Source organism: Haliotis cracherodii, unplaced genomic scaffold, assembly GCF_022045235.1.
Source record: "Haliotis cracherodii isolate W230 unplaced genomic scaffold, xgHalCrac1.p SCAF_11, whole genome shotgun sequence".
Classification (NCBI taxonomy): domain Eukaryota; kingdom Metazoa; phylum Mollusca; class Gastropoda; order Lepetellida; family Haliotidae; genus Haliotis; species Haliotis cracherodii.
The window spans coordinates 1154169-1177771 of NW_027266266.1; the positions used below are offsets into that span (position 1 = coordinate 1154169).

The 23603-nt window shown below is 42.9% G+C and overlaps 1 protein-coding gene across 2 annotated transcripts; it reads right to left on the minus strand.

Annotated features, from left to right (window-relative positions):
* Positions 1 to 1925: 1925 nt before the first annotated feature.
* On the minus strand, positions 1926 to 23405 carry LOC139456077 (universal stress protein in QAH/OAS sulfhydrylase 3'region-like). 2 transcript variants are annotated; one of them, XM_071237586.1, is made up of 4 exons: positions 23229 to 23405; positions 16006 to 16086; positions 12874 to 12980; positions 1926 to 6785 (listed from the first exon to the last, which is right to left on the minus strand). In XM_071237586.1, the coding sequence occupies exons 1-4, from the start codon at positions 23299 to 23301 to the stop codon at positions 6570 to 6572; spliced, it is 477 nt and encodes a 158-aa protein (XP_071093687.1). In that variant the 5' UTR covers positions 23302 to 23405; the 3' UTR covers positions 1926 to 6569. The 2 variants fall into 2 exon arrangements, with proteins under 2 accessions (XP_071093687.1, XP_071093686.1); XM_071237585.1 differs by lacking the exon at positions 16006 to 16086 and adding an exon at positions 16136 to 16216.
* Between the last annotated feature and the right edge of the window lie 198 nt (positions 23406 to 23603).

Below are 23603 nucleotides of genomic sequence, written 5' to 3' on the forward strand. Positions count from 1 at the left end.
GCAGCGGCTGCAGGTTCTTCCGATTTAGCATAAACTGAATCAGATTGCCAATGAACGGAATTGCATATGGCCCCGGGGGCAGCCGAGAACGTTTAGAAACCTGAGTGTAGAGCAGACAGACGACGAGGAGGAGGAGGAACACAACCACTAGGACATCCATGTTGACCTACAACTGTTGTGAAACTGTCCAATGTTCCCGTCCATATGTACTCTATGTCATTAGTGAGATGGTAATATACACACAGGTCCACCTCTGAGGGGGCAGTTCAATACATGTGTGCTTTGTTGTAGGTCTAATTGTTTCGACTGTCATCAGGTAATTGTTTCCAGGGTCATCAGCATGACTTGATTGGATCTCCTCCCACTATTGGATGCAAGCAAACGAATTGTTACCCAACAATCAATTTGGACTATTAATCACATTTGGTAGGACGCATGCAGGGGGTAAAAAACAGGGAGTCGCCTACAAATTGGGGACAGTTTTGTCGTGCCACGTTCTCCCAGGGAACTCCGTCGTTTGTACAATATATTTCCACTTTCATTACAAAGCCTATATTTACTGTTTACTACACTAACACCAATATAACATGTCTGACTAGGCTCCAAACTCTCATCGTCACACAGCAACAAAGTTCTTAACTCAATCTCCACCAAAGTCCTTACCTCAATCTCCACCAAGTCTCTATCTCAATCTCAACCAAAGTCCTTACCTCAATCTCCACCAAAGTGGATACAGTCTGTTGTCTCTCCATCACTCTCAGACATAAGTCTGTTGTCTCTCTACTCTCAGACACTAGAGTCTGTTGTCCATCACTTTCAGACATAAGTCTGTTGTTTCTCCATCACTCTCAGACATAAGTCTGTTGTTTCTCCATCACTCTCAGACATAAGTCTGTTGTCTCTCTACTCTCAGACACTAGAGTCTGTTGTCCCTCCATCACTCTCAGACATAAGTCTGTTGTTTCTCCATCACTCTCAGACATAAGTCTGTTGTTTCTCCATCACTCTCAGACATAAGTCTGTTGTCTCTCTACTCTCAGACACTAGAGTCTGTTGTCCCTCCATCACTCTCAGACATAAGTCTGTTGTTTCTCCATCACTCTCAGACATAAGTCTGTTGTTTCTCCATCACTCTCAGACATAAGTCTGTTGTTTCTCCATCACTCTCAGACATAAGTCTGTTGTCTCTCTACTCTCAGACACTAGAGTCTGTTGTCCCTCCATCACTCTCAGACATAAGTCTGTTGTTTCTCCATCACTCTCAGACATAAGTCTGTTGTCTCTCTACTCTCAGACACTAGAGTCTGTTGTCCCACCATCACTCTCAGACATAAGTCTGTTGTTTCTCCATCACTCTCAGACATAAGTCTGTTGTTTCTCCATCACTCTCAGACATAAGTCTGTTGTCTCTCTACTCTCAGACACTAGAGTCTGTTGTCCCTCCATCACTCTCAGACATAAGTCTGTTGTTTCTCCATCACTCTCAGACATAAGTCTGTTGTCTCTCTACTCTCAGACACTAGAGTCTGTTGTCCCTCCATCACTCTCAGACATAAGTCTGTTGTTTCTCCATCACTCTCAGACATAAGTCTGTTGTCTCTCTACTCTCAGACACTAGAGTCTGTTGTCCCTCCATCACTCTCAGACATAAGTCTGTTGTTTCTCCATCACTCTCAGACACTAGAGTCTGTTGTCCCTCCATCACTCTCAGACATAAGTCTGTTGTTTCTCCATCACTCTCAGACATAAGTCTGTTGTTTCTCCATCACTCTCAGACATAAGTCTGTTGTTTCTCCATCACTCTCAGACATAAGTCTGTTGTTTCTCCATTCTCAGACACTAGAAACTAGTTTCTCTCCATCACCCTCAGACAAAAGAGACTGGTTAAGAACAAAAACACAAGTACCAATGTTTGGTGAGGCAATTTATTGAACTGTACTGAAAAGCTGATAAATACACAATGTTTGAGTCTATTTTAAACATAATCCTCAACATACAGATATCTGTATCATACTATATATAATACTTATTATATTATATAATATATAAAAAGAACAAATGTCCATGTCCTCCCATGTGGGGTATTGTAAGTCCATGTCCTCCCATGTGGGGTATTGTAAGTCCATGTCCTCCCATGTGGGGTATTGTAAGTCCATGTCCTCCCATGTGAGGTATTGTAAGTCCATGTCCTCCCATGTGGGGCATTGTAAGTCCATGTCCTCCCATGTGAGGTATTGTAAGTCCATGTCCTCCAATGTGGGGTATTGTAAGTCCATGTCCTCCCATTTGGGGTATTGTAAGTCCATGTCCTCCCATGTGGGGCATTGTAAGTCCATGTCCTCCCGTGTGAGGTATTGTAAGTCCATGCTCTCCCGTGTGAGGTATTGTAAGTCCATGCTCTCCCATGTGGGGTATTGTAAGTCCATGCTCTCCCATGTGAGGTATTGTAAGTCCATGTCCTCCCATGTGAGGTATTGTAAGTCCATGTCCTCCCATGTGGGGCATAGTAAGTCCATGTCCTCCCATGTGAGGTATTGTAAGTCCATGACCTCCGGTGTGGGGCATTGTAAGTCCATGTCCTCCCATGTGGGGTATTGTAAGTCCATGTCCTCCCATGTGGGGTATTGTAAGTCCATGTCCTCCCATGTGGGGTATTGTAAGTCCATGTCCTCCCATGTGGGGCATTGTAAGTCCATGTCCTCCCATGTGGGGTATAGTAAGTCCATGTCCTCCCATGTGGGGCATTGTAAGTCCATGTCCTCCCATGTGGGGCATAGTAAGTCCATGTCCTCCCATGTGAGGTATTGTAAGTCCATGTCCTCCCATGTGGTATTGTAAGTCCATGTCCTCCCATGTGGGGTATTGTAAGTCCATGTCCTCCCATGTGTGGTGTTGTAAGTCCATGTCCTCCCATGTGGGGTACTGTAAGTCCATGCCCTCCCATGTTGGGTATTGTAAGTCCATGTCCCCCCATGTGGGGTATTGTAAGTCCATGTCCTCCCATGTGAGGTATTGTAAGTCCATGTCCTCCCATGTGGGGTATTGTAAGTCCATGTCCTCCCATGTGGGGTATTGTAAGTCCATGTCCTCCCATGTGGGGTATTGTAAGTCCATGTCCTCCCATGTGGGGCATTGTAAGTCCATGTCCTCCCATGTGGGGTATTGTAAGTCCATGTCCTCCCATGTGGGGTATTGTAAGTCCATGTCCTCCCATGTGAGGTATTGTAAGTCCATGTCCTCCCATGTGGGGCATTGTAAGTCCATGTCCTCCCATGTGAGGTATTGTAAGTCCATGTCCTCCCATGTGGGGTATTGTAAGTCCATGTCCTCCCATGTGTGGTGTTGTTACAAGATTGCCTCAGACCCGGGAAGAATACAGACTTGGGTCCTAATGTCAAAGTCTTGATAACATATATGATTTACAATAAAGGAAGACCTACTAGGTTTTATTACAATACAGATATTGATTATTGATCAGATCGAGTTGACTGGGTGTCGCTAGTTTGTTTCAGGAAAATGCAAGTGATATCAGAGATGGAATCTAATTGGTCAATAGGAGGGACATAGAAGGGACATTGAAGGTACATAAGACATAACAGCCGCTGGTGGCGCTACGATCAAGTCTGGAAATTCAGTAAGTTAACGCCCTTGCCTCAGGAAGATGCAGTGTTTAAAGTGGGGGTTGAAGGACGGGGGGTGAAGATGATGGAAGAGGTCTATAGGACTTGAGAAAAAAAATATTACTGATTGATGATTATTTAAGGATGTAGATAGATTCAGTATATTGGTTGTGTAAATCAGGTGATGTGAAGCACAATGCATAATAATAAAGTAAATATCAACAAAGCAAGAAATGAGAAATACATCCAAATCCAACATTTAGAGTGAAAACAATAGTTTACACAAAATAAAAAATTCTATTAGGTTATTTTTGGTATCTACAGGGTCTATGTTTCAAATACATCCAAGAAAATAACTAAAAGTAGATGTTAGATATTTATATTCCATTTTTCTGTCTGTCAGTCAATCCTTGAAACAAAACATAAGTGGAACTCAATTTCTTGTACGTTTCCTCTCCAGTTATTCCTTAGTTTCTTACAACAGTATAGGTACAGATACAGATTTGCTGACAAGATATAGACACAGATGGTACAAGGTACAAAGACCAGTGGGTGAGGTCAGATCAACACCTCACCTCATCTCACCTCAGGTAAGACAAGACATACAATCCAAGGAGCCACACCACCTGAATACATTCATCCAGTTCAGTCGCCTTTCACAACGAGCAGCATGGCTCCTTATTACATAGCTTCAAGGAATGGGACAGAGTCATTCATGAAGACCAACTCAGAAACAGTGATAGTCTGTAGACATTAGTCACGGTGATCCTACTGCTGGTTGTAAGTCAGACCAGCATCATCACCTCAGGACAAGGGTGCCAGGAAGCTGGCACTTTAACAGTTTAAGTTACACTGAAATCATGACACAATATTGTATTCAATCATAATTTGGGGCAAAAATTCAATAATTCAATTCCTTGGTAATCACAGCAATGCTTTCAGCTGAGCAAAATAATGTTCACAGAAGTACATTTAAACAGAGATTGCATTGGCCATGACAGAAAGACATCATTGGATTTGACAAGCAATAGACAAAATAAATATTGTCTGAAGTTCTCTAAATTGTGTATAAAATGAGATTCAGAAAGTGAGTGAGTGAGTGAATATGGTTTTATGCCGCTTTTAGCAATATTCCAGCAATATCACAGCATGGGACACAAGAAATGGGCCTCACTAATTGTACCCATGTCGGGAATCGAACCCGGGTTTTCAGCATGACGAGCGAATGCTTCAAACACTAGGCTACCTGACCGCCCTGAGATTCAGAAAGAAGAAGATGGATGCTGCCAGGCAACACTGATTTCAAACCAACTCTGAACACAACATACAACTAGAAAACTAAGCAAGCTTACTTTTTTACTGAATGTGCTCAAGACAAGAATATTAATCCTAGAAACAATGAAGGGCTAACTGAGCAATCTACATACACAAAATATATTTTAGTCTTCAGATAATGGAAAGTGAAATATTTTAGTGATAACATCTATCTGGCAAGTGAGGCGGCATACAACTTGAAGCACGGGTGTGCTGACAAACAGGGATCATACAAAGGGCAAATCTTGGGCTCAAACCCACAATCATAGGATTCTGACATGTCAAAGGGGCATAACTCTCCAGGAAACAAAAGAACAGTCCATGAGAGTCTTGTAAATGAAAATATCAACTTCACATTTTACTCTTTTGTCATCTTGATTGGATTTTGTGTTTTTTCTGAGTTTTTTGCACACTACATTTTGAAAATACTTCAGCTCTCAGATTATGTTTGAACTTCCAAAGGAGCATTTCTCAATGAATCCTGTTCTCAGTGCAGTAAAGAAAATGGCTAGACATTTGCGGGGAGATATACGAGGCATTGCCTCCCTTGTTTAGCCTTGATTGTCAAACTGAGCAAACAAGTCTGATTGCAGAGAGAATACCAAGCCAGATCACAGACCACCTGTATGTGTGGCAAACTTGTGTCTGTCACACCAGATCACAGACCACCTGTCTGTGTGACAAGCTTGTGTCTGTCACACCAGATCACAGACCACCTGGATGTGTGGCAAACTTGTGTCTGTCACACCAGATCACAGACCACCTGGATGTGTGGCAAACTTGTGTCTGTCACAGAAGATCACGGACCACCTGTATGTGTGGCAAACTTGTGTCTGTCACACCAGATCACAGACCACCTGGATGTGTGACAAATGTGTGTCTGTCACACCAGATCACAGACCACCTGGATGTGTGACAAACTTGTGTCTGTCACACCAGATCACAGACCACCTGTATGTGTGACAAACTTGTGTCTGTCACACCAGATCACAGACCACCTGGATGTGTGACAAACGTGTGTCTGTCACACCAGATCACAGACCACCTGGATGTGTGACAAATGTGTGTCTGTCACACCAGATCACAGACCACCTGTCTGTGTGACAAACTTGTGTCTGTCACACCAGATCACAGACCACCTGTATGTGTGACAAACGTGTGTCTGTCACACCAGATCACAGACCACCTGTCTGTGTGACAAATGTGTGTCTGTCACACCAGATCACAGACCACCTGGATGTGTGACAAGCTTGTATCTGTCACACCAGATCACAGACCACCTGTATGTGTGACAAACGTGTGTCTGTCACACCAGATCACAGACCACCTGGATGTGTGACAAATGTGTGTCTGTCACACCAGATCACAGACCACCTGTTTGTGTGACTGGCTCCCATCTGTGAATGGAGTAATAGCCTTGTGACTACAGACTTTGAACACTTCACAAGATATGACGCACACTTATCTAAACCTCACAACATATTGGCGTGGTCCTATATCTTGTTTCAAACCATCACCCAGCCCTATTTACTTTCTAAGTAGTTTTTGCATTGACTCTCTTCATAGTAGTGTATTCAGCTTTTTAATTGGGAAACATGAGTACTTGTTTACATGCCCATATAAGGGCTTGATGCCCTATTTCTTGTGTTCGGACACTGGCTTATGTCGGCACACAAGAACGGGCACCGGGGAGTGATGTAGACAGTAGTCGCTGACGCTGCCCAGAAACGTTCTTCTAATCTTCCCCATGCCCCGAGTCCCGACAATGATCATTGCAGCATTCTCTCCCTTGGCAGCCTCGACAATTGCTTCCCCGACCTTGCCAGTCATCTGTTTGACCTTGCCGCCCACCTGTGAAGGAGGAACAGGCATGTTAGGATTCATGAACCTACAATGTTGTCCACAATTCATGTATGCCATCGTGATCTATTGTTTGTTCGTTTGTCAGTTGTTTAAAGCAGCACTCAGCAATATTCCAGCTACGTGACGGCAGTCTGAAAACAATCGAGTCTGGACCAGACAATCCAGTTATTTCAACATGAGCGTCGATCCACACAATTAGGATATGATGACATGCATCCAAGTCATCAGGCCTGACCACCCTGATCCTGATCCCTGATCCCGTTAGTAGCCTTTTACGACAAGCATGGGTTGCTGAAGACCTATTGTAACCCGGACCTACACGGGTTTGTGATATATTTATAAACTGAGAATGTGAGGTGAGGTGAAATGGTGCCCATACATACAGCTACACATCTGTTGTTGGAGGTTCAGGAACATTTGTCATATATGAAGGAAATACCATCTGAAGTTACATTTCAATATGTGAAATGCTGGACTTCCTCATTAATGACGTCCATGTAAAATTTGTGTGTTAGACATTTAGGCATGAAGTACGCATCCCCATGGGCATTCCCTTCTTGCTGGTCTGTTTCTTTATGCATATGAATCGGAATTTCTACTCATATCTGCAAATTCAAAACACGATATTTTGACCAAGAAGTTTCAAGCTTCAGGTATATCGATGATCTGATATGGTTCAATAACCATCAAATAGCCAATTCCCTTCCACTGATTTACCCACCTGAACCAGAAATAAAGGAGACCAATGAGACTGCTTCATCTGTTTCCTATTTAGATCTATGCTGAAAGATTCAGAGAGACAAAACACTCTCCACAAAGCTGTGTTACAAGAGGGATGACTTCAACTTTCCCTTCATGTCCAGCAATATTCCAGCGGTTCCACCCTATGGTGTTTACATTTCACATTGTTTATGTAAAACCAAGCAGGCTCTTTTCTCCCAAGATTTCAAAGAGCATCATTCGACTCTTGTTCAAAAGTTGTTTGATCAAGGTTACAACATTCAAGGCCTAAGTAAAGCTTTCAGAAAGTCTTAAGGAAGATCTGTGGTAGACATTTCTAAATTTGATGCCTCAGTGACAAAAATGTCCGATACAATGCCCTTATTTTACTTATTCCCATGTTTTTGCAGGTGAATGATTGACTTGCCTTTGCATGTTTGTGGCTGGTGCCATCGGTGGGGTAGGATACAGCAAGCCAGTGGCCGACTGTGTGAGTGAGTAAACAAAGTTACAGCAAGCCAGTGGCTGACTGTGTGAGTGAGTAAACAAAGTTACAGCAAGCCAGTGGCTGACTGTGTGAGTGAGTAAACAAAGTTACAGCAAGCCAGTGGCTGACTGTGTGAGTGAGTAAACAAAGTTACAGCAAGCCAGTGGCTGACTGTGTGAGTGAGTAAACAAAGTTACAGCAAGCCAGTGACTGACTGTGTGAGTGAGTAAACAAAGTTACAGCAACCCTGTGGCTGACTGTGTGAGTGAGTAAACAAAGTTACAGCAAGCCAGTGACTGACTGTGTGAGTGAGTAAACAAAGTTACAGCAAGCCAGTGGCTGACTGTGTGAGTGAGTAAACAAAGTTACAGCAACCCTGTGGCTGACTGTGTGAGTGAGTAAACAAAGTTACAGCAAGCCAGTGACTGACTGTGTGAGTGAGTAAACAAAGTTACAGCAAGCCAGTGGCTGACCGTGTGAGTGAGTAAACAAAGTTACAGCAAGCCAGTGGCTGACCGTGTGAGTGAGTAAACAAAGTTACAGTAACCCAGTGGCTGACTGTGTGAGTGAGTAAACAAAGTTACAGCAAGCCAGTGGCTGACTGTGTGAGTGAGTAAACAAAGTTACAGCAAGCCAGTGGCTGACTGTGTGAGTGAGTAAACAAAGTTACAGCAAGCCAGTGACTGACTGTGTGAGTGAGTAAACAAAGTTACAGCAAGCCAGTGGCTGACTGTGTGAGTGAGTAAACAAAGTTACAGCAAGCCAGTGGCTGAATGTGTGAGTGAGTAAACAAAGTTACAGCAAGCCAGTGGCTGACCGTGTGCGTGAGTAAACAAAGTTACAGCAAGCCAGTGGCTGACTGTGTGAGTGAGTAAACAAAGTTACAGCAATCCAGTGGCTGACTGTGTGAGTGAGTAAACAAAGTTACAGCAAGCCAGTGGCTGACTGTGTGAGTGAGTAAACAAAGTTACAGCAAGCCAGTGGCTGACCGTGTGCGTGAGTAAACAAAGTTACAGCAAGCCAGTGGCTGACTATGTGAGTGAGTAAACAAAGTTACAGCAAGCCAGTGGCTGACTGTGTGAGTGAGTAAACAAAGTTACAGCAAGCCAGTGGCTGACCGTGTGCGTGAGTAAACAAAGTTACAGCAAGCCAGTGGCTGACTGTGTGAGTGAGTAAACAAAGTTACAGCAAGCCAGTGACTGACTGTGTGAGTGAGTAAACAAAGTTACAGCAAGCCAGTGGCTGACCGTGTGAGTGAGTAAACAAAGTTACAGCAAGCCAGTGGCTGACTGTGTGAGTGAGTAAACAAAGTTACAGTAACCCAGTGGCTGACTGTGTGAGTGAGTAAACAAAGTTACAGCAAGCCAGTGGCTGACTATGTGAGTGAGTAAACAAAGTTACAGCAAGCCAGTGGCTGACTGTGTGAGTGAGTAAACAAAGTTACAGCAAGCCAGTGGCTGACTGTGTGAGTGAGTAAACAAAGTTACAGCAAGCCAGTGACTGACTGTGTGAGTGAGTAAACAAAGTTACAGCAAGCCAGTGGCTGACTGTGTGAGTGAGTAAACAAAGTTACAGCAAGCCAGTGGCTGACTGTGTGAGTGAGTAAACAAAGTTACAGCAAGCCAGTGGCTGACTGTGTGCGTGAGTAAACAAAGTTACAGCAAGCCAGTGGCTGACCGTGTGCGTGAGTAAACAAAGTTACAGCAAGCCAGTGACTGACTGTGTGAGTGAGTAAACAAAGTTACAGCAAGCCAGTGGCTGACTGTGTGAGTGAGTAAACAAAGTTACAGCAAGCCAGTGGCTGACTGTGTGAGTGAGTAAACAAAGTTACAGCAAGCCAGTGGCTGACTGTGTGAGTGAGTAAACAAAGTTACAGCAACCCTGTGGCTGACTGTGTGAGTGAGTAAACAAAGTTACAGCAAGCCAGTGGCTGACTGTGTGAGTGAGTAAACAAAGTTACAGCAAGCCAGTGGCTGACTGTGTGAGTGAGTAAACAAAGTTACAGCAAGCCAGTGGCTGACTGTGTGAGTGAGTAAACAAAGTTACAGCAAGCCAGTGGCTGACTGTGTGAGTGAGTAAACAAAGTTACAGTAAGCCAGTGACTGACTGTGTGAGTGAGTAAACAAAGTTACAGCAAGCCAGTGGCTGACTGTGTGAGTGAGTAAACAAAGTTACAGCAAGCCAGTGACTGACTGTGTGAGTGAGTAAACAAAGTTACAGCAAGCCAGTGGCTGACTGTGTGAGTGAGTAAACAAAGTTACAGCAAGCCAGTGGCTGACTGTGTGAGTGAGTAAACAAAGTTACAGCAACCCTGTGGCTGACTGTGTGAGTGAGTAAACAAAGTTACAGCAAGCCAGTGGCTGACTGTGTGAGTGAGTAAACAAAGTTACAGCAAGCCAGTGGCTGACTGTGTGAGTGAGTAAACAAAGTTACAGCAAGCCAGTGGCTGACTGTGTGAGTGAGTAAACAAAGTTACAGCAAGCCAGTGGCTGACTGTGTGAGTGAGTAAACAAAGTTACAGCAAGCCAGTGGCTGACTGTGTGAGTGAGTAAACAAAGTTACAGCAAGCCAGTGACTGACCGTGTGAGTGAGTAAACAATGTTACAGCAAGCCAGTGGCTGACCGTGTGCGTGAGTAAACAAAGTTACAGCAAGCCAGTGGCTGACTGTGTGAGTGAGTAAACAAAGTTACAGCAACCCTGTGGCTGACTGTGTGAGTGAGTAAACAAAGTTACAGCAAGCCAGTGGCTGACTGTGTGAGTGAGTAAACAAAGTTACAGCAAGCCAGTGGCTGACTGTGTGAGTGAGTAAACAAAGTTACAGCAAGCCAGTGGCTGACTGTGTGAGTGAGTAAACAAAGTTACAGCAAGCCAGTGGCTGACTGTGTGAGTGAGTAAACAAAGTTACAGTAAGCCAGTGGCCGACTGTGTGAGTGAGTAAACAAAGTTACAGCAAGCCAGTGGCTGACTGTGTGAGTGAGTAAACAAAGTTACAGCAAGCCAGTGGCTGACTGTGTGAGTGAGTAAACAAAGTTACAGCAAGCCAGTGACTGACTGTGTGAGTGAGTAAACAAAGTTACAGCAAGCCAGTGGCCGACTGTGTGAGTGAGTAAACAAAGTTACAGCAAGCCAGTGGCTGACTGTGTGAGTAAACAAAGTTACAGCAAGCCAGTGACTGACTGTGTGAGTGAGTAAACAAAGTTACAGCAAGCCAGTGGCCGACTGTGTGAGTGAGTAAACAAAGTTACAGCAAGCCAGTGGCTGACTGTGTGAGTGAGTAAACAAAGTTACAGCAAGCCAGTGGCTGACTGTGTGAGTGAGTAAACAAAGTTACAGCAAGCCAGTGGCTGACTGTGTGAGTGAGTAAACAAAGTTACAGTAAGCCAGTTGCTGACTGTGTGAGTGAGTAAACAAAGTTACAGCAAGCCAGTGACTGTGTGAGTGAGTAAACAAAGTTACAGCAAGCCAGTGGCTGACTGTGTGAGTGAGTAAACAAAGTTACAGCAAGCCAGTGGCTGACTGTGTGAGTGAGTAAACAAAGTTACAGCAAGCCAGTGGCTGACTGTGTGAGTGAGTAAACAAAGTTACAGCAAGCCAGTGGCTGACTGTGTGAGTGAGTAAACAAAGTTACAGCAAGCCAGTGGCTGACTGTGTGAGTGAGTAAACAAAGTTACAGCAAGCCAGTGGCTGACTGTGTGAGTGAGTAAACAAAGTTACAGCAAGCCAGTGGCTGACTGTGTGAGTGAGTAAACAAAGTTACAGCAAGCCAGTGACCGACTGTGTGAGTGAGTAAACAAAGTTACAGCAAGCCAGTGGCTGACTGTGTGAGTGAGTAAACAAAGTTACAGCAAGCCAGTGGCTGACTGTGTGAGTGAGTAAACAAAGTTACAGCAAGCCAGTGGCTGTGTGAGTGAGTAAACAAAGTTACAGCAAGCCAGTGGCTGACTGTGTGAGTGAGTAAACAAAGTTACAGCAAGCCAGTGGCTGACCGTGTGAGTGAGTAAACAAAGTTACAGCAAGCCAGTGGCTGACTGTGTGAGTGAGTAAACAATGTTACAGCAAGCCAGTGGCTGTGTGAGTGAGTAAACAAAGTTACAGCAAGCCAGTGGCTGACTGTGTGAGTGAGTAAACAAAGTTACAGCAAGCCAGTGGCTGACTGTGTGAGTGAGTAAACAAAGTTACAGCAAGCCAGTGGCTGTGTGAGTGAGTAAACAAAGTTACAGCAAGCCAGTGGCTGACTGTGTGAGTGAGTAAACAAAGTTACAGCAAGCCAGTGGCTGACTGTGTGAGTGAGTAAACAAAGTTACAGCAAGCCAGTGGCTGACTGTGTGAGTGAGTAAACAAAGTTACAGCAAGCCAGTGACCGACTGTGTGAGTGAGTAAACAAAGTTACAGCAAGCCAGTGGCTGACTGTGTGAGTGAGTAAACAAAGTTACAGCAAGCCAGTGGCTGACTGTGTGAGTGAGTAAACAAAGTTACAGCAAGCCAGTGGCTGTGTGAGTGAGTAAACAAAGTTACAGCAAGCCAGTGGCTGACTGTGTGAGTGAGTAAACAAAGTTACAGCAAGCCAGTGGCTGACCGTGTGAGTGAGTAAACAAAGTTACAGCAAGCCAGTGGCTGACTGTGTGAGTGAGTAAACAAAGTTACAGCAAGCCAGTGGCTGACTGTGTGAGTGAGTAAACAAAGTTACAGCAAGCCAGTGACTGACTGTGTGAGTGAGTAAACAAAGTTACAGCAAGCCAGTGACTGACTGTGTGAGTGAGTAAACAAAGTTACAGCAAGCCAGTGGCTGACTGTGTGAGTGAGTGAGAGAGGAATGTTACGAGTAGGGCCATGTGACCAGATTATAAACAGTCCGTTGTAGCACATACGTGTATTTTCTTCATCTTCTCGCTGTATTTCTCCACTAGGTGTTTGACCTTGACCTCTTCCTCTTTGATCAGCTCTGCCACAACTACTGGATCGGTCAGCAAGGCTGCTGTTAAAATAGAAGCAGATTGTGCTGTGATTTTGACACAAACAGCTGTATATAGGTAAATGACTTGAACCCAAGAAATGTAATAAGTCTACATCTTCTTGAAGCAAGGGAGTTAATTGACTATAAAAGTCCAATTTCCACCCTTGCCTATCTCACCTGGAATTATGGAGTTATATAATGGCTAGAATAACAAGTCCATGCATAGTCCAATCAACATACAATTCGTAAACTGCCATGCAGATTTCGGTTGATAGCAGGATTTGCAAGGCATGTGAACCGTCAAATTGGCTTCAACAGATACTTTACATATCGTTTCATGTTTTTAATCAATGTGCTCACAGGAATTGATGCACTTTTCAAAGTAAGACCCGTTTTTTACAATATAGATCTTGATTATCGATCCTATCGTCGTCACTGGGCGCCACCATTTTGTTTGAAGCAAATGCAAGTAATATCAGAGGTGGAATCTGATTGGTCAATAGGAGAGACATAGAAGGGACATAACTCAGAATAGCCCAGAAATTCCGGCCTAGTTCAGCAAGAGTGGAAACTGGACTTTTATAGTCAGTTAACTCCCTTGCCTCAGGAACATGTAAGTCAAAGGCAAAATTAAATAATCATAACAACAAATCAATGCAAAACCTTTGTGATTGAATGAATACATGTATATACAATCTGTCCAACAAACATCGCCATAAGACAAGTCACTATAGCTGCTGACAGTGACTCCCTCATACAGGAAGCAAGATGCAAAGACACGTGCTGCTCAGAATTTCAATCATGTTTTAATGGCTGTGCTATATTTTATTAAATTGATGCTAACACTAATCCTTACTAGTTACTTTTTAAACATGAAATTATGAAACGCTTAACACCTTGTATAACACCTTGCTTTGTATTTCAACTGGACAAAAGTCTGACTACTTTACAGCCATATGTGAAATTGAAATTTTGTCGGTCAATGACTGGTGACCGACAGCAGTCTGAAACTCTGAAGTGCTGAAAAAATAAGTTGGCCCAAATGCAAGGTTTTACACACAATAAGTTGGCCCAAGGTTTTACAAACAAATATAAGTTGGTCCTAGGTTTTACCCACAAATGTAAGTTGGCTCAAGGTTAACACAATAAGTTGGCACAAGGTTTCACACACAAGACTGAAGCCAGGTTACTTGCGGTGTTGGCTTCAGTCACTGTTTAGGTTTGAGAACTGAATCTGGCATGTGATGTACATAGTCCTCCTCACAGGGTGTCACGGGGCTGTCATAAAGTGAGTGAGTGAGTGAGTGAGTGAGTGAGTGAGTGTGGTTGGGTGGGTGAGTGAGTGAGTGAGTGAGTGAGTGAGTGAGTGAGTGAGTGAGTGAGTGGGTGAGTGAGTGAGTGAGTGAGTGAGTGAGTGAGTGAGTGGGTGGGTGAGTGAGTGAGTGAGTGAGTGAGTGTGGTTGGGTGGGTGAGTGAGTGAGTGAGTGGGTGAGTGGGTGAGTGGGTGAGTGAGTGAGTGTGGTTGGGTGGGTGAGTGAGTGAGTGAGTGAGTGAGTGAGTGAGTGAGTGAGTGGGTGAGTGAGTGAGTGAGTGAGTGAGTGTGGTTGGGTGGGTGAGTGAGTGAGTGAGTGGTTGGGTGGGTGGGTGGGTGGGTGAGTGAATGAGTGAGTGAGTGAGTACACTGACATATACATGTCCACAGAGAGCTGGCCTATAGGGTCTGCAACACTGCTACCCCGCTCATGAGCCAGAACAAGACATTTCAGGCAGGAACATGTGTTGTGTGTATCTACCAGCGCTTAGTAGTTCTGGTGGGACACTTCCTTCATTGACTTCTGCCATACGCTAGTCAAGATGGGTTTTGGGTTTTTTTTGGTTTCTTGTTTGTTTGTTGTTTAACGCCGCACTCAGCAATATTCCAGCTATATGATGGCAGTCGAATTTTGACCAGACAATCCAGTGATTGACATCATGTGCATCGATCTACACAATTAGGATATGATGACATGTATCAACCAAGTCAGCGAGCCTGACCACCCAATATCGTTAGCCACCTCCTACGACAAGCATAGTTCTCTACAAACAGACATCAACACATCATCGAAAATAGCACATCAACACATCCTTACTGAATTACACAAGATAATCGTGTTGTTACAGTATCTGGTAATAAAAGGTTTTCATTGTATATCTGGGCTTATATTTGTAATCTATTTTAGTCATTTTATTAAGATTTTCATTCAATATTGTTTACATTCGGGCGAAACCGTGAACTGATTGGGCCAGATCATCATTATCTACCGCAACCACAATCAGATTACCACTATTGACGCCTTGAGAGAAACTTGAGTTGACCGAGAATGGATACATATATCATAAATGACATACTTTAATTCATTAAAATTCATTTTTCTTATGGTTCGACTATGAAACGTAAATATTATGTGTATGAAACTCGCAACAGAATTCAATGAACTCAGATATACACCAAGATTCACAGATAGATATCAAGATTCACAGATATACATGAAGATTCACAGATATACACAAGAATTCACTGAACACAGATATACACAAGTATACACAGATATACATGAAGATTCACAGATATACACAAGAATTCACTGAACACAGATATACACAAGTATACACAGATATACATGAAGATTCACAGATATACACAAGAATTCACTGAACACAGATATACACAAGAATACACAGATATACTTGAAGATTCACAGATATACACAAGAATTCACTGAACACAGATATACACAAGAATACACAGATATACATGAAGATTCACAGATATACACAAGAATTCACAGATGTACACAAGAATTCACAGATATACACCCGAATTCTCAGATATACACAAGAATTCACAGATATACACCAAGATTCACAGATATACACCAAGATTCACAGATATATACAAGAATTCACTGAACTCAGATATACCCCAAGATTCACAGAACCAGGCTAGTCATGCAGGAAGGGAGGCAGTAGACGCTACAAGCGGTGGAGACACGCCGTTAGTACTCACGGGCCTGAGTCAAGTGATAGTACTCTGGTACGTGCACCAGTATGATGTGGTCGGAGCCGCGGTGGGCATGTTGGATGTAGACTGCAACAAAGTGGCCACAGTTAGTCACAGGTCAGTGACCGCTACTTACGTGCATGGGTGAGCGATGCGTACTCCGAGCAATGGACGAGCGTGATGTTGTCGCCGGGATGATGCACATTCTGCACATAGACTGAAAGACAGAACCAAATCCTGGTGAGTTAAAATCCGTTATCAGAGGCTTAGACCTCACGAACTTGAGTTTACATTTAGACCTGACATGTTTTAGAGGCTGACTGTAATTTGAAGCGAATCTTGTAATCTTTTCACTCAAATTTACATGATAAAAAATACTTTTCACTCTCGCTAGGCAGTGTTTATAATACCCACCTGCCCGAGATGGTCTATTTGGATGATGGACGGTCAGTTTGAAAAGGTTGCAAACCCGATGGTCAGGGGTCAAAGTTACTAGGTTGACCATGCACCAGTTTTTTTTGGTTTTCTAAAAACTAACATGACACAGCACAATTCTTCTGTTAACCCTTTCTTACTTTTGTTCACTGGTCAAAAAAATTCTGGAATGGTAATATTTTATCTGGTCTGGTAACTTTGCAAATGTTGCCAGTCCGAGTGTCTGACTGAAACTTGGTGAATATTACACACTTCCCTGGTTACTTAAATATATTTGTAGGCATCCCATGTATAAAGGCAAGGTCTGCAGGAGAAAGGAGAAGAGAAACAGAGGTGTGATCGATTTTTTTGTTTTCTGTGAATCAGGACAAATACTCAACCCTTCAGATCAACTTATCAGAGCACCTGTTTGTAAAGTGAATCAGGACAAATACTCAACCCTTCAGATCAACTTATCAGAGCACCTGTTTGTAAAGTGAATCAGGACAAACAGTCAACCCTTCGGATCAACTTATCAGAGCACCTGTTTGTAAAGAGAATCAGGACAAATACTCAACCCTTCGGATCAACTTATCAGAGCACCTGTTTGTAAAGTGAATCAGGACAAACAGTCAACCCTTCAGATCAACTTATCAGAGCACCTGTTTGTAAAGTGAATCAGGACAAACAGTCAACCCTTCGGATCAACTTATCAGAGCACCTGTTTGTAAAGTGAATCAGGACAAACAGTCAACCCTTCAGATCAACTTATCAGAGCACCTGTTTGTAAAGTGAATCAGGACAAACAGTCAACCCTTCGGATCAACTTATCAGAGCACCTGTTTGTAAAGAGAATCAGGACAAATACTCAACCCTTCGGATCAACTTATCAGAGCACCTGTTTGTAAAGTGAATCAGGACAGACACTCAACCCTTCAGATCAACTTATCAGAGCACCTGTTTGTAAAGTGAATCAGGACAAACAGTCAACCCTTCAGATCAACTTATCAGAGCACCTGTTTGTAAAGTGAATCAGGACAAACAGTCAACCCTTCAGATCAACTTATCAGAGCACCTGTTTGTAAAGTGAATCAGGACAAACAGTCAACCCTTCGGATCAACTTATCAGAGCACCTGTTTGTAAAGAGAATCAGGACAAATACTCAACCCTTCGGATCAACTTATCAGAGCACCTGTTTGTAAAGTGAATCAGGACAGACACTCAACCCTTCAGATCAACTTATCAGAGCACCTGTTTGTAAAGTGAATCAGGACAAACAGTCAACCCTTCAGATCAACTTATCAGAGCACCTGTTTGTAAAGTGAATCAGGACAAACAGTCAACCCTTCAGATCAACTTATCAGAGCACCTGTTTGTAAAGTGAATCAGGACAGACACGCAACCCTTCGGATCAACTTATCAGAGCACCTGTTTGTAAAGTGAATCAGGACAGACACTCAACCCTTCGGATCAACTTATCAGAGCACCTGTTTGTAAAGTGAATCAGGACAAACAGTCAACCCTTCAGATCAACTTATCAGAGCACCTGTTTGTAAAGTGAATCAGGACAGACACTCAACCCTTCGGATCAACTTATCAGAGCACCTCTTTGTAAAGTGAATCAGGACAGACACTCAACCCTTCGGATCAACTTATCAGAGCACCTGTTTGTAAAGTGAATCAGGACAAACAGTCAACCCTTCGGATCAACTTATCAGAGCACCTGTTTGTAAAGTGAATCAGGACAGACACTCAACCCTTCGGATCAACTTATCAGAGCACCTGTTTGTAAAGTGAATCAGGACAGACACTCAACCCTTCAGATCAACTTATCAGAGCACCTGTTTGTAAAGTGAATCAGGACAGACACTCAACCCTTCAGATCAACTTATCAGAGCACCTGTTTGTAAAGTGAATCAGGACAGACACTCAACCCTTCAGATCAACTTATCAGGGCACCTGTTTGTAAAGTGAATCAGGACAAACACTCAACCCTTCGGATCAACTTATCAGGGCACCTGTTTGTAAAGTGAATCAGGACAAACAGTCAACCCTTCAGATCAACTTATCAGAGCACCTGTTTGTAAAGTGAATCAGGACAAACAGTCAACCCTTCAGATCAACTTATCGGAGCACCTGTTTGTAAAGTGAATCAGGACAAACAGTCAACCCTTCAGATCAACTTATCGGAGCACCTGTTTGTAAAGTGAATCAGGACAAACAGTCAACCCTTCAGATCAACTTATCGGAGCACCTCTTTGTAAAGTGAATCAGGACAAACAGTCAACCCTTCAGATCAACTTATCGGAGCACCTGTTTGTAAAGTGAATCAGGACAAACAGTCAACCCTTCAGATCAACTTATCAGAGCACCTGTTTGTAAAGTGAATCAGGACAGACAGTCAACCCTTCAGATCAACTTATCAGAGCACCTGTTTGTAAAGTGAATCAGGACAGACACTCAACCCTTCAGATCAACTTATCAGAGCACCTGTTTGTAAAGTGAATCAGGACAAACAGTCAACCCTTCAGATCAACTTATCGGAGCACCTCTTTGTAAAGTGAATCAGGACAAACAGTCAACCCTTCAGATCAACTTATCGGAGCACCTGTTTGTAAAGTGAATCAGGACAAACAGTCAACCCTTCAGATCAACTTATCAGAGCACCTGTTTGTAAAGTGAATCAGGACAGACACTCAACCCTTCGGATCAACTTATCGGAGCACCTGTTTGTAAAGTGAATCAGGACAAACACTCAACCCTTCAGATCAACTTATCGGAGCACCTGTTTGTAAATGAGCAAGGGTCTTCTGGGAACGTGAAATATACACAGGAGATAATGAGCTGTATTAAATGCTGATTGCTCTAGCACTTGTTTACAGAGACGGTGAAGGAGATTTGAACACGTCCCATGGCACGTCTTACGAGGAATCAGCTCTGTTCGGTTGATGAACACCTGGCAGAGGAATGGCAAGTATATTCCTGACTCCGCAACCCCCAGGTTGTCTACATCGCACACCTGACTGCATGCCAACAGGGGAGTGTGTCAGCCCATGTATTCTGGCATGAGAGGCTGTTGTTGTTGGCCTTGCCTAATGATCTCTGTATAAATAACTTACGACTGAAAACGGTATTTATCATTCCAAACTAGCTTCCACAGGAGACATCGACTGGTGAGATCCCACTTTATTACATATTTCACTGTGAAAGACTGAGTTGAGAAAAGTGATATTTTCATTGCAGTGAACATAACACTTGATATTTCACTGCAGTGAACGTTCATCTTTGACAGAATTATTGTCTCACAAAAGTTACTTCCCCACAAATTATCGCACTTTATCAAACGTGAATAGCCCATTCACAAACTGTTGACTTCCTATTTACGTTAGTTTCACACGGACATGGCAACATAATGACAGATGGTCATTAATGGAATCCTTATTACTTCTTGCCGTTGTTATTCTCTTGAAAATGTTTCAGATGTCAAGATATTTTTTTGTTTAATTTGATTTTTTGTATAATCATATTCAAATGTATAATAACAACAACAAATACATTATGTTACTTTTGTTTATATTTTTTAAGATTTTGCAAACACAGAACTTCTTTTTAAGTCGCACTTACAAGGGGTGGTGAAAGGTCCATGTGTGTTAGGTAGGGAGAATTTACATTTCAAGGTTTTATATTTCATGTGTCGAGTGAAATATCATGTTTCTCTCATCTCCTTTCCCCCTCAACACATGGAATATCCTCTCTATATCTCTGGGAGTTACACCACAATACAACTGCATCACAATGCTTCGCAGACCATTGTGACGTCATCAGTCACAGGGGCGATGGGGTAGCCTTGTGGCTAAAGTTTTGCTAAAAGTGGCATAAAACCATACTTACTCACCATGACATCACAATAAAAATGACATCACTAATCTCTCAGCCACTGATGCTAGTTATTAATGTTCAGAAAGAAGAAGAATATTTTTCTTTACATGACTGTCTTTGAAAGGCATTTAGAAGTGATACACATAAGGAAGAGAAACAAATATAAAAAATGAATGTGAACTTCTTTATTATAAAGTACCTGATAAAGGAGAAAGCATACACTCCGAAACATTGTGTTCCTCATAATAAAGAAGTTGACATCTATAAATACTCTTCCTGCTTACATCACTGGCTTCATACGAGACACATCATCGCAAGGCATCATACACATGCTATTCCTTACACAAAGTATTTACTATACAGAAACACACTTGGCTAATAATCTCTGTTCAGCAACAGTCCAGCTATATTCCAACAGGGGAGGGCAGTAACCCCGGGGGGAATCTATCCCGGGGGTCCAGTGGGACGAGTGTTCGCCTTAACCATGAGCCTATCCTACCCCCTAAAATTTCTGTTCCCAGCCTCACCCCACAGCAGGGGTCGATTTGCAGCGGTAGAAACTGACATTTATAGTCAACTCATCCTTCCAATAATAATATATAGCAATACCCTTAAACTGGCAAATTTCTACAAAACAAGGACTACAGGACTAGTGCCAATTTTCAACACTGATTTAACTGCTGGCCTGTTGGCACGTGGCCAGTTAAAATAACAAAGGGTTTGCTGAAATGTAAAGTACATGGCCCGTCTGATTAGTCAAAATGTCACCCCTTCTCCATGTCTGTTAAATTCTTCTAAGTGGACACTACTCGTGAATTAGGGCTGTGAGGGACACCTAGGGAACACAAGTCAGGTGGGTACTGAGTAGGACCCGGGTACCCACAGGACTACCCGGACCCGTGGTTAGTCACGTGGTATATTGTTTAATGGAAAAAATCATCTGGAACTCTATGGTTACACTATAAGTGACTAACGTTTGCATTTCTTTCTGACTATGCACTCATACCTTCAGACTTTATATGTTTGAATAAAGATAAAACTTCTGTCAACTTCAGTGTATATATGACCAGATCATTTTATAAGAGTATCTAAACACATTTTGACAGGACTATGGTCAAACTATTCCCAATGAGACATTTGTACCTATCTATTGAGACCTACAGCAGGTACCCAGGTAGGGTCGGGTAATATGGGAGTGGGTACCCGGGTAGCAAATTTGGACTCGTCCCATCCCTATTGTGAATCATGTAAGTTTGATGAGAAAATATTTAGGGCAGATTGGGTCTTGTGAATTGTTAACACAATGAAAGATATATGTCTATTATCTCGGTAAAATAACACAACCGGCTGATATTTTGTAACGTTGTGTACAACGTCTTTATTTGCTCCTAAATCATCATGAAATGAGGCATATGGAAGCCAAGATTTAATCTCAGAGTGCCGGAAAAGGCATTTCAGGGGTGAGGAGCCCCGCTATAGGTGGCTATGCTATAGGTGACTATGCTATAGGTGGCTATGCTATAGGTGACTATGCTATAGGTGACTATGCTATAGGTGGCTATGCTATAGGTGACTATGCTATAGGTGGCTATGCTATAGGTGGCTATGCTATAGGTGGCTATGCTATAGGTGGCTATGCTATAGGTGGCTATGCTATAGGTGACTATGCTATAGGTGGCTATACTATAGGTGGCTATGCTATAGGTGACTATGCTATAGGTGACTGTGCTATAGGTGGCTATGCTATAGGTGACTATGCTATAGGTGGCTATGCGACCACAGGTTTGGTCACTTTGCGGTCTCCACCATTTAGTTCTAGGCCAGTTAGTTTGGAGAAGGGCCAGGAACTTTGAAAAGGAGCAAGTCCTGCTGAATACATACAAATTTGTTGTTAAATCTACTCATGCACTGACAGCATAACCCCCCTTCCTGACACCAGGATCTGCTAATTTACCCATTGTGCTCATGTAGAAATATGTGAGGAGTGGGGACAACTCTTGATCATGCACTCCATTAAGGTAAACGTAAAACACTAACTCATTATCTAGGACACCTTGTAAGTCCCTTCGTGTCTGTATAGTGTCACGCAATTGGAATATGATGACATGCATCAACTAAGTCAGCTGCCCTGCCCACCCGATCCCGTTAGTCGGCTCTTACAACAAGCATTGGGTGCTGAAGATCAATTCTAATCTGGACCTTCATCCAGGTAAGTGATGCAGGACTCCGACGTCTTCTTACCACGAGCACTGGCACGGTGCTGATTACCAAAGACATTTCATCACAACAAGGAACCTGGAATTCCTCACCTGTCATTGGTTTCCATGCTATTCCTCTGCCTAGTGCAATGTGGCGCCTCAGTCGACAGGTCGTCTGTACGCCCCTTGATGCCAAGAGACGTACAAGACAGAGGATTTTGGCACGGTTTATTTTTGGACATACCTAATGATCATCGGGATAACTGATCCCACATAATGAAGACCAGCATAGGACCAAGCTTCACATAATCACAAGTTTATCTGGTGGTATTTCAACATTTCTGGGGTCCAAATGCTGTGAGAAATAGGTGTTTTCAGCAATATCATGTGTACTTTTATTATTTATGATCATAAATCGAACAAATTTTGCAAATCAAATAAACATGAGGTCAAAATACAGATATCACTGTATCTCAGAATCTGTATTGATCAGTGACGATTCTACTCCATCTCATCATACAATAAAATGTAATTCGATTATTTCAGCATGTTCAATAATCTGACATTTGAAATGTTATCATGTCAGCCTATGAAAAATGTTGTCTAGAACACTTCGCTCCCCACCGCTAAAGCTGTGACTTGATATTTCGCGGAGCTTCCTGTCAGATTCTAACGCTAAGCGTGTCAATAACAATGGGTGTTATTTGGACGTGCAGAGGGTTGGGCGTTCTACTCACAGTCGAATGCATATTCCGAGAATTCGCTGTCATCTATGGCTATGACCACGTTTCTCGCCTCCTCTGTCGCCATGTCAGCAGCTTGAAGATATTGACGCACGTAAATAGTATCAATGCGACCCAGCACTCAACAACAGTCCACAAACACCGAACAATCTCCTTCTTTCAGATCGCGGGACTCTGTAACCTTCGACCTTCGAACCAGGGTCAAGGTCGATTACGTCCAGCTGTAGGGGTTTCCCAGCTTTTTGATCGCCACTTCCTGAAAAGTGTTTGGGATTTGCGATAAATCGCTAACGAAATGTGTTACAGTGATTAGGCAACACGTGTTTGCCTTTACAAGATAACAATTGGCCATACAAAAAATATGGATTG